This window comes from Melospiza georgiana, chromosome Z (assembly GCF_028018845.1).
Source record: "Melospiza georgiana isolate bMelGeo1 chromosome Z, bMelGeo1.pri, whole genome shotgun sequence".
In the NCBI taxonomy this organism is placed as follows: Eukaryota; Metazoa; Chordata; class Aves; order Passeriformes; family Passerellidae; genus Melospiza; species Melospiza georgiana.
Window position 1 is genome coordinate 52023981 of NC_080465.1, and position 12535 is coordinate 52036515.

The following is a 12535-nucleotide window of genomic DNA, read 5'->3' on the forward strand; positions in this document are numbered from 1 at the left end:
CAAGTGTTTCTCGTGGCAGACCTGTCTACACCCACTGCACTTCTGCCTTGACAACAGATCTGATATTCTGTCAAATGCCCTTCCTAAGAATTGATTGACAAAATTTCATTCCATTTCTAGGATATTATGCATTTTTTGCTTCATATTTATCAGCATTTTTATAAAATATAGGACATTTTTAATTAACATATAACCAAGGAAGTGCAATTTTCACTTGTAGTTTTTACAGACACTTGTGCAAAGCAAGAAGACAAACAGGTTTCTGTTGCCTTGTAATATGTATAATGATCACTTTTATAAAGTATAAAAATACAGTTTATTTAAGGTAAATACATTTGGGTTCTATTGGGAATATGTTTAAAGCCTTTGGGACCTGTAAAGAGAGTGCATGCACAGCTACAGGGCACATCTCATCTTGATATTTGAAATCTTTCTAATTATAATTGGAAATTATTTGGGTATTGAAAGCTATGCTTTTACAGTGAATGTGGTCAATGGGGATTAGTTGTAATTGTTGGGTTTTACAAAGTTATGGCTGTGAAATAACAGTGTGCTATCTGGTTTAAAGCAATAATAGAGGCCAGAACATTTTGATTTATTTTTAGTTAATTCATTTTCATTTCCAAGTTCCTAAGAAGCATGAAATCAGAATAAGTAACTCCTAAGACTTTTACCCCAATAACATTAATTTTTTGTACTGCTTATTATCAAGAATAATTGCAAGTCACATTATATCATGGAAATTATTTACCTTAGAGATCTTCTTGGACCTAAGTCTTAAGGCATGGAAATACCTAAGCCCAAGCAATGGTATAATATCAGATACAAGAAGCATGCAAGGAACCATATTGAAATGCCTTTTTTGTTTCAGTCTTAGAGAAGAGAAAAAAGAGTTCCAATGAAAGGTAACATTGTTGGGAATAGAATAAGAAAATAAAAAAAAATAAAAAAGAAAGGGATGGGGAAAGGGGGAAACACTGTAGTTTTAAGCTTCATACTGTATATCACAATTTCCTTTTAAAATATATTCCTGCTGAATTTAATAGCACTTCAAGAATAATCAAATGCATATTTTCACCCTTACATCAAATGCATTTTACTTCTTTTTATTCTAATTGAATTATTTCAAAGTTCTAGAAAGTTCTTAGGCTTTCTTGCAGATTCATGTCAGATGAGTAGGTGATTTGTCTACAGCAGATTTGTCTATATCACTGAAACCAATAAAAGATTCCTACTCCCTTCAAAAGATTTCTATCAAATTAAAGATTCTTCTCTTGGGAAGATCTTTAAATACAGTGAATAATTTGCAATCTAGACAAAATCTAGCTGGTAACAGTGCTTGTAACTAGCAGGTAACTCTTGGGGGACTACAGAGAGTAGCAAAGTATCAAAGTATCAAGTTAAGTCTGTATTGCCCAAGGGTTAACAGATCAAGATTAAATTGATCTGAAAGAATAACATCCATTAAATATGGATGTTCTCAAATGAAATACTGTATTCTCCAAATGAAATACTGTAGAGGATAGAAAATGCAAAATTGTCAACAAAAAAATATACCTTTTTAAGCTTTCAGGTACACAGAACACACTCAGTGAGAATAAATCCAGGATCACTAGTGATGATATTATCAACCTGACAATAATTTGGAACAATTCTTCTATGTTTGGCTACAACTAAATAGCTTAACCAGCTAAAAGCAAGCTAGTTGTTTTGAATATAATAAATGTAGTAACATTTCTCCTCATGGACCTCCTTACAGTTGCTCCACCAGGAACATAATGGAGTATGAAACTGCAAACAAACTTTACCAGAAAAAGCAGACTATATTTTCATTAATTGTACCTGTGTTATTTTTATTTAAGTATTTTACTGGAAAGCAGTGATGTCCATCATTCAAGTGCAAGACACTTAAAATGGGTTAATTCTGTACAAGTTTCTTATTTAGGCACTGCTCTCCTTCAGCTCTTGGTGAAATAGTTAATGAAATAGCCTCATATGTTATTGTTACAATGATAGTATAGCCAAATCCAAATCAGTTTAATCCCTTTCAACATGAAAATTTATAATGGCACATTATGCCAGTATTTTTCTCGCTTCTTTGTTTGTGTTTTGGTTTGGTTTGGTTTTTTGTCATGGTACTGGTGATAGAAATGGACCCAGACACAGTTCAGAATACAATTCTTTAGAAAGAATTAACTGAATTCTTCTCATCAGTTTTGGCATGGAAAATAAAAAAGAAAAAGGCATCACTCATGGTGTTGTAGCAGTGTTTGCATCAGATTCTTGCCCTTTATTAGTTTGCTATCCAGAAGGTAGTCCATTTTACTCTGATTTTGAGCACAATTACTTTAGCAGATGTCCTGTGGGAGAGCTGCTCAGTCCTCTGTAACAATGCTCTCTCAGAAGATCAAGAAAGCAACTTTGGCTTTTCTTTGCTGCGAAAATGAACAACATTTTAAGAATAATACGGATTAGAGCCCTGCAAACATGGACTCACTGACCTGCCTCTATCAATGGCATGGCCCTGGTAAATGTAAGCTACCACAGCCTAACCAAGGAGGACAGTTTTGGCCCTCCTGTAATTTCCCTCTTGGTACACCCTAAGTGTGCCACACTGAGTTAGCCAGGATATTGATCTAACTATTGCTACATAGATGTCAGGAGAGCAGGAGAAATTTTGGAGCCAGGCATGCAGTCTCCTACTCCCAAATCAGTATGTTCCTGGGCAGAAAACAGAGATGAAAAGATGTATCTCCCATTACAGGTCCCTTGAAGCATCCAATGTCCCAGAAAGGGACTGTTTTAAAGCCAGGGTGTGGGGGAAGAATAATATTTATTACAAACAGCAAAATGTTTCTGCTGTCTGGAAGACAAAGATAGTGTGGCCATTAGTGTTGGTTTTACTATTTCCCATATTGTCAACACACTTGCCAAAAGTGAATTTATCAGCTCAGTGCAACCAAGAGATTTAGTTTATCTAAATGTTCTACAAGGAAAAAATTGTTTACCCAGGGTTTTAAAGGTTGGGGGAAATCCAATATTCTATTGACATATGCTATATATTTAATTTGATGCTGTGATTCAATGTCTCTTCTGATAAATTATAGTAAAATCTTTGCTAGGAAGAATGAAGTTGTTTCAGTATCTATGGGTTGTAAAATGTGGGGTTAGGAAACATGTTAATTGAAAAAACATTTGTGTATATTCTTGCAGTGACTTAAAAAATACTTCTGCTGAGTTTTTTGGTCAGTTGGTCCTAAATATTACAAGTCTTGTATTTTTCAGGTTTACTGTCTTTTCTACAGAAAGAAAATCCTGTAACAAAGTGATTAAATAGCTCAATTTATATTTTTTAGGCATATTGGAGATAACATCTGTAGAAATTGGAGTTGTGGCAGTTAAGTCTATTAAGAGCAACTACTATTTAGCCATGAACAAAAAAGGAAAAGTCTACGGCTCTGTAAGTACCTTTTCACATTCCAGATGGATTTCAGGAGTCAGCCCAGTTCCCTGTCTTGCCTATTGAAACACTGCTTGTCTGTGTATTGCTACTAAATAGAGCTGAAATGAGCTGTTTATCAAAATTTCATCCTCTGATAAACCAGGATTACCCCTCTTCACAAGCTTCCTGTTGTTTGCTAAGCTCATGTCATACCAACATAGCTGCTGGGATTTATCATGCTTACTGCCTCAGTCATATTGCTTATTAAGGAGTGTTCAGTAGACAGGGTCTCACAAAATGTAATATTTAAGACTTGTTTTCCCTGTTTTTTTCTACAGTGCAATCACACTTAGCAGAAATTTGAGGGTGGGGAGAGAGGAATAAAGGTGCCTGAAATCATTGAGCTGATGGAGTGAACACCCCAAATCATTAAATTAAAACTTTGAAGAAGATTCCTAGAGTAGCAGGCTTTAAATTGACTATATTGACTAATGAGTAAGATTATGGACAGTACAGCGAGACATGAACTGAAATATCAGCAGCTGAGATTTATCTGAGCAGAATTCAGGTAACACTTGAAAGTTGTCCATATACACTTAATTTGTATTTGTGTAATTTTGGGATTACAGATACTTTCAGGGGAAAAAATATCCAAACACCAAATCCCAAAAGTAATCAACCAAACAAAAACAAACCAACTCAAGGAAACTCAGAAACTATCCAATTTTTTTATATAAAGTGGTATGATCTATAAATCTAACAATTAAACTCAAATATATCCTCACACATCCCCATGATTACAGAAACACCAGGTTGTTCTGGTATTACATCTGGTTTGGTTTGCAGTTTTGCAATGTTGTTCCAGTTCCTGGAAAGGTTATGAGCCATTCTGCAGGTTGCTTAATGTTCAGATCATCCATATGCTTTATAGAAAGGATGTCACATACAGGGACTGAGTTTATGGTTGAGCAATGTAGCTAGGCCACTTATTTCTGCTGAAAACAATGAAGTAATGGTAATCTCAAGTGAGACTCAAAGGATTTCTAGTCATTTGGTTCTCTTTGTTAAGAAGAGAGTGTGTTTAGTTCATGCAAACTATATACAGTGTCCTCTCTCACCTACACGGTGGCTAGTCACTCCTGGTTCAATAACGTACTGCTGGTTTTCTAAACTCTGTGACAGTTTCAAAGAATCACATTAAGGAGAGACAAGAACAAGACATTTTTCTTATATTCCTGTAAATGTAGATTTAATTTCTAGATTTATACTTGTCAGAAATACAGGATGATCAGTGCTTATTGAGAGAGGAAACTGTGTACTGAGTTACTCAATACAGTCATTGATCATGGGTATGCTTCTGATGTAGGTGAGGGTTTTAGCATAAATCTCTGTGTTCAGTCCACACATCTCAGTGGTGCACCTCAGCTATTTGTGGTGGTCCATCCCAAAGCCCAAGACAGACTCTCTAACCCCAGTTGTCAGCCTTGCCTGGTTGGTGAGAGTCTGTTTAGAGTCTGTCCCAACACTATATATGTACAAAAGACATTGAAGCAGCTTTCATGTACCATAGATGGAAATTGCTGCCATAAGATTCAGTAATTCATAGTGTATTAGAAATAGTGTTGACAGGAAGATACGAATGTGGGAAGCCTTTTTTTTTAATTCCAGCTGAGATAATTTTTCAATATTCACGTCATAAAATCACAATATAATGATTTATCAAAACCTCTTCCATAATACTTTAGCAATTTCAAGAATGCTTCTGTTACTATTTTTCCAGTAATCCCAGGACTTGCAGTTAGCCTCATATTACTGCAGTGTGGCAGCTTGCAGATGGATATGAATACCAAAACCAGAACCAATAAAAATTCTAAAAACACCCTTGAGCACGTGCACAATAGACATTGGTGCAGACTTATGCTGAAATTTGTTTTAAATGAGTAAAGCAGTCCTGTGTAGCACTCAGACCCCTGCCAGTAAGACTTCAGAAGCACATCAAAACATCATATTTTCTGTTATCTAAGAATAGAAGTACAAGTAGAATTTGAGTACAATTCTGCATCTAAGAAAACAAGCAAAGCTCTTTCTATATTAATCAAATACTTTTCCATTTGACTGATTTTGGTTAAAATGAGGGGGGAAAGACTCACTCTTAGATTTCTTCAACAAATTTAGCTTCTTTAAGTTTCTTTAACAAATTGGCAGATAGGAGAAGTTACTGTGGTTTAGGACTGTGATTGATGAGCACCTCCCTTTTTAATACCTTGATGCCAGAGGTGACATATTGCAGAAAACAACTGGTAAATTATCTATATGGTGGCTTTGTGGTGAAGGCAGTGCCAATAGTGGTCTTGTAAAGAGTCTTGCCTTGATAGTTTCTTCCTCGCTGATCATTGTTCAAATAAGTACTAATCCTGAAATTAGAGAACACTTTGGGAGCCAAATTTAATTTGAATGTGTGCAATTCTATCAAGCAAGTCTTCAACAGTTGTAGAAGCAACCAAGGGAAACAAAGTGTTCACACAAAATTCTCACTGGATCAAAGCCCTTATCATTAACTAGTATAAAAATTCTAATTTAAATTAATAGGTATGGGAAATATATTTAACTTGATTTAATTGACATGAAACTTGATTTATTATTCAGACTTATTTCTTGTCTTGTTCATGATCACATTAAAAATAGTACATGTAGTTAGTACATCATACTCTGAGATTCTGACCCGCTTCTCCCTGACCTGTGCAATGACATATTATTTTCTGAAATGCAGGAACAACAAAATGCTGATTTTTCATTCTAATTTAATTATGTTTCAAACACCCCAGTTTTAAAAGCCTTCTAAATGTAATATAAGTAGTTTGTTAAAATTGGATGGCTTTATATATACTTGTTTATGAAAAGAACTATTCTTAACTTCTCTATAGAACAGTGCATCTACGTAAAATTACATTTAACAGTATAAAAAATAAGTAGGCTCCCCTACGTTCTTCCACAGGCTTGTATTTTTGATTCATTTTAACAGCCTGACAACTGATTCTCCTTTGAAAATAGAAAATCTTAATCCCTGGTACCATATATAAAATTACTTCCAACCTTGTTTAGTCAATAAGATATGGGATCATACATGATTCCTTTTTAGGCTAAGCTTTTTGTCAGGTCAGCCAAGTGATAGGCCTCACACCAATTGTGATAGCAGCATAACTGTGATTTACACCTATCCAAAAAAAAGCCCTTTTTCATCACCAGAGTGGTTCAAAGATTCTTAATTTAAATAAGGAATAGTCCTATACCATCAATATTTGTTTAATGTATGGTATCAATAATTTCATTCAAGATATTTAAGAGTTATATTTGTTAGAAATGAAATGTGATTTATGATTCCAAGATTGCTTCTTTATGCTTTTGAGTTTATGAATGAGAACTTGATTTAATATTCTTGCCATATTCCAACACAGAGACGCTGATTTTCAGTTCTTAATTAATGAAATCATTTAACTGCTGTATTTATGCATTGAATTATTAATTATATCCTTTTTTAATTTCACTTTTTGCAGTCTAACTGATGATGCTTTATATGCCATGAAACTTTTATTTAAATACACTGTGGAATCCTAAAAGAGTGTCACATACAAAAGACTACAATCTTTTGAAACATTTTTAAAAAGTATTTTCTTTCAGTATGCTGAAATATTATGTTTGTTCTGAATCTGTGGGTTTTTTCTTCTTTTAACAGAAGGAGTTTAATAGCGATTGCAAATTGAAGGAAAGAATAGAAGAAAATGGATATAACACATATGCGTCCTTAAATTGGAAGCACAATGGAAGGCAAATGTTTGTGGCCCTGAATGGGAGGGGAACCACGAAGAGAGGACAGAAAACAAGAAGGAAAAACACTTCAGCTCACTTTCTTCCTATGGTAGTCATGTCGTAGATGAACAAACTTTTTTTGACGCAGTTGAACCAAAGGCTGTTGTGTCAAGAATATTTGGTAATTCTCTTAAAAGGTAGATGCGGAGAAGTAGCACAGACATCTGCATGTTTGAAATGAGAGCAGGGGAAGCCTTTGAAGGTTTTGTACTTATTGCTGGCACATGAAATACCTTTATTTAGTTCGTTGTCGTATCTTATAATCAAAATGAAGCTGGATCAAAGGGGATGGAATTTATTGCCAGTGTGAACTTTTTTTTTTTTTTTAATCACTGCAACAGACCTTGATGGACATAGGACAATCTGTTGCGTGATCTTCATGGGGAATGCTATTTATGGAATACTAACTCTTATCAAAGTCCTTAATTGCTCATTCAAGCCTAATGATTCAATGAACAGTTAGACACACAAGCATTTACTGGAAGCACTTGGGTCATATGCACAAATAATGACATTTCTGGAGAAGCCTTGTGGACAAATGGATAGGATAAGCAAAGTAGTGTATAACTGTTCTAACAAAATGAATAGTATGGTTTGCTTGTATGTCCTAAATTCATTTCTCTTTATTTCTCTCTAAGTTATTTATTTAATAGGATGTTAAATATCTTTTTTATTTGAAATGTTTCCTCATTTGCTTCTTTCTTATCCCTTTTTCTTAGTACTTCACAGAGAGGTTGATAGATTAAAATGTCAGAACCTCAGAATTACTCAGAGAATTAGACAAGGCTTTAAAGGGAAAATTTAGAGTGTATACTCCATTTTTTCATAAACTGTCTTGCACTTAAGCATAAGACCAAACAAGCAGTGCTTGGATTTATGGTATTGGGTGTCTTTATATTGCAGAAATTTTTGTACTTATCAGCACTCAAGAAAAACCTTCAAGAAATACTTTGTTCAAAGGGTCTTTCTGCTATTTTGAAGTTGAGAAAAGGAGCCACATCTGTACTTGGGTGTCAATGCATCTGTGTGTATATTCACCTGACTTTAATTTCAGTTTGGAGCTAGGATCTAACACACTGCTATCAGTGTGATATTCTGCAGCACACATTGGGCTGGAACCCTGATGTGGTCAGCCCTGTTAAAATCACTGAGACTGCGAGCATTGAAGTAAAACAGTAGTGTGTAATTCCTAAGTGTAACATTTGGCCACTGAAAGGCAAGCAAGAAGGCAACGCAGTCCTTACTCAATTGATACTTATTCAACCCATTTGCCTTTGGTACCAGCTTGAAGAACCACAGGCATATAGTGGGAGTGATATCTAGCTAAGGGCTGCAAGACCAAAATCACCCTCGTGCGATCCAAATCATGCTCATGCGTTTTTCAGAGATGATTACTCATGTGTATATTATATATGAGAGCCAACTGAAAAGCTGTGCTGGTTTCCAGCTTTAGCATGCCTTTCACAACCATCACAGTAACTGAAGGCTCAAAATACATAATATCCAGCACAATTTTATGAAGTGTTACTCATCCCATGGCTTAACTTGAGCAACCGCAGTATAATAAAGTTAAGCATAATATGAAGTCTGTTCAATTAAAGGTACATAAGGTTTGTTTTATATTTTGCTTTACTCAGTAATTTTAGAGAGCTCTGGAAAGCTCACCAGTGTAACCATATTGAGATTCATTTTGTTAGAGCAGATAAATAGAAAACAGTACATCAAACAATTTGTACCACTGTCTTCACATTGTATTCCACTAAATAAATAAATAAGCCTTTGCAGTGTCTTTAGTAAGAAACAAAAGTAGTATAATATTATTTTGTTTTAAATACTTTACTGATAACTATAAGATTATATTGATGCTGCAGTTTATCTTCAATATTTCTCGTTGTGAAAAAGTTGGTTTTATTTTTATTGTTTGGAGACTGTATTTTGGTACAAAGGAGAGCCTTGCTTAATGTGTCTTTTTGAGAATGTTTAACCTCTATAAAGGCTGGTGTTGTTGGAATCTTCTATAACTTATTTAAGTCAATGTTTAACCAGCACTTCAATCTTAATCTGTTATTTAAATATTAGCTGTTTTAAAAAAAAAAAGCAAAAAAAAAGCTTTCCCATAAAATGCAAAATGGTCAGATTATATTTCCTGTCCTTAAATAAAGTCAGCTGTTTTAAAACAAGGAATTCATTGAGAGACAACATATTTTTAGTTGATAGCTGATGTTGCATTTCATGGTAGTTTATCTCCAGTTTTCTTCTTCACAAATGACATTTTTCTAGAAAGAGAAATAAGAATTTTAGATTTTAAATGTAATTGCAACTCACAGCAAAATTTACCTACCATGATAAAAGCGAGTCTCTGTTTAAATTTGTAATGAGTAATTAAAACTGACAAGACATAATGGACCACCCATACTGAACCTTCAGTATGAGTTGGATGAATGCAGTATTGAATGACGACTTAAAGAACATTTAGGGTACAAATGAAATTCTCTTCTTACAGACTTACCTAGATGACTTGGTCAGGGGAGGATTATGCATAAATATTATCATAGTACTCAAAAGACCATGCTGCTCAAATGACAAGATCAGGAAATATCACTTTTCCATAGTGAGCCAGGAGCCATTTGTGACATGAAGAGTGGTTTCTGAAAATTAACCAAAATAAAAAACCCTTGAAGGAATCAATGATTCCTGTGTGTTTGGTATACTGTAACACCCACTATAGTGGGAGCAAACTGCAGATATTAGAGTATCCCAGGTCCTCAACCATAAGCTCTGTTTTCTGTCACCCTGAGCATAACAGTCTCCTGAGTAAAAGGAAAACAGGGGAAGGGGTTTAGAAAATAAAAGGGATACCAAAATCACTGAGCAACAATGTATAGTATGTTATATTTAAATAAAAATAATAAAATGTGGGGATTAGAGAATAAAAGTATTGTCTTTGTTTGTTTTATTAACCTAAAATTGTACTGCACAATAAAAATAAAGAAGAAAAAGATCTGTTGTATTACAGGCTCTGCTTTCATGCTGTGTACTCCCCAAACAAAAATAATTTTAACATTTCTAAGTATTTTTAATATTTTGTATGTGTGAGGCCTCTATCTCCACACTAATAACAACCAAATGTTCCAGATTCTTCCTGTATTTGAGTCCACCTAGTTTTATACAGTGGAAAAAAACAATGAATTTAGAGGAAGCTTGATTGATGAAAGAAAGAAGGGGTTTAGGAAGAAGAACATGTACTAAATATAACTTAAGCTATAAGATTCCAGCTTTGGAAGAAGAGATATGGCTCAGTTTATCATGTTAAATGAGTACTGTATCCTTTGCCTGACAGAGACAGATAAGATTGAATCAATTTATTTATTTAACTGATTGCTTCTTAAATGTTATTAAGTGAACAATATAGTGTGAGAGAAGAGTCTTGCTGATAGCCATAATTATTACATTTCTATGGTAATTTGGAGATACAGTAGGAAGGAACAGTGTCAGAACTGTTAAAGTGCTTTAATACAAAATCAGCATAAGTTCACACTGAAAGCCACCATCAAGTAGAAGATGAATGCCTGGGCCTCAAGATTGAGGAACTCATTTATACAGAAGTTCTGGTTGGCCCTTTACTCCCCTGACTGGTGTAGTGTCTCAACCATTCTTCACAACAAAGTCATAACAGTCAACAAAGTCAAACCTGAATGTGATTACATGTATAGGTGTAGAATGTGAAGCCAATTCCATTGACAGTCAGAAAGTGACAGCATCCAAGTTTAAGTCACCTGCAGCAATCTTTATTTTTCTTCCCCTCCACTCTGTAACATTTAAGATTTTCCTTGGACTTTTGTCAGAGGCCTGTCACAGTTTTTCCTCACTGCAAATGAAATGCAATGAAGCATGAGGTTTCTAACAACATGTCCTACCTGTACCAGATAAAAATGAAAATTCATAAGTGAAGAAAATCCAGTTAAAACCCTCAGGTGGAACGTTGCAAACACAGCCATTGCTGAAACCTGCCTGTGACACACAGGACTGAATATAACAGCAGACTAGTCCTCAGCACTCATGTGCTTAGTTTAAGACTTACTTGTATTAGATTTTCCTCAAACTTGTCATCTATTTTGTTATAAAGAATGTCAGTGAGATTCAGACAATCATAGGAGCTTGTCCACTGCGGGTGTTTAATACTAGACACATGGTTTTGGCCCAAGAAGTATTTGAGTTTCTTGGTGCTTTGGAAGTGTACTTTGAGGAAATATTATAAAATTTCTCCATTCTTCTGCTAATCCCTCTGGCTACAATTCTGTGCTCACTGTTGGAGACAAAACATTTTAGAAGAAAATTTTTTTTGTCTGTAGACTGATGAAACATGGACTTCAGAGATGGCCTCCTCAGCAGAAAAAAAAAATTGTGGCATGGTTGCACTATGAAGGTTGTGGAGAGAAGTTGTCCATATCAGGACGAACACATTTTAACACCTTTGTCAGGGATGTGGACAGTGGGATCCAGGGCAGTCTCAGCAAGTTTGCTGCTGACACTGAGCTGGGTGGGGCTGTCCACACAGGGGAGGGCAGGGATGGCATCCACAGGGACCTGGACAGGCTTGAGAGGTGGGACCCTGCAAACCTCAGGGAGCTCAGCAAGGCCAAGGGCAAGGTCCTTCACATGGGCCAGGGCAATTCCAAGAAAAAGTACAGACAGGGCAGAGAATGTATCAAGATTCACCCAGGAGAAAAATACTTGGGCATGTTTGTGGTCAAAAAGCTTAACATGACAGGACAACACCTGCTTGCAACCCAGAAAGCAAACCACATCTTGGGTTTCATCAAGAAGCCTGACCAGCGGGTCAAAGGAGCTGATTCTCCCCATTTACATTGCTCTATGAGACCCCACCCCTGGAATACTCTGTACAGATCTGGAGTCTACAACACAAGAAATATGTGGTCGTGTTGGAACAAATCCAGAGGACAGCCATTAAACTGATCACAAAGATGAAAGACCCCTTCTGTGGTGACAAGATGAGAGAGCTGGGGCTGTTCAGCCTGGGGAAAAGAAAGCTCCAGGGAGATTTCACTGCTGCCTTCCAGTACCTGAAGGGGGCTTGCAAAAAGGCTGGAGAGAAATTTTTCACAAGGGGGAATTGTGAAAAGTTGAATTAAGTTGAAGGAAGATAGGTTTAGATAAGATATTAGAAAGAAATTTATAATCCTAAATAAGATCATCTGAAAACCC

General features: G+C 35.5%; 1 protein-coding gene across 2 annotated transcripts in view; it reads left to right on the forward strand.

The window, feature by feature from the left end:
* FGF10 (fibroblast growth factor 10) overlaps positions 1 to 10237 on the forward strand; it is a 59465-nt gene extending 49228 nt beyond the window's left edge. Inside the window, exons 2-3 of one of the 2 annotated variants that reach the window (XM_058043839.1) lie at positions 3357 to 3460; positions 7176 to 10237. In XM_058043839.1, coding sequence (XP_057899822.1) covers positions 3357 to 3460; positions 7176 to 7373 — 302 coding nt within the window. In that variant the 3' untranslated portion in view covers positions 7374 to 10237. The remainder of the gene's footprint in view (positions 1 to 3356; positions 3461 to 7175) is intronic. The other variant, XM_058043840.1, reaches the window with a different exon arrangement.
* The last annotated feature ends 2298 nt before the right edge of the window (positions 10238 to 12535 follow it).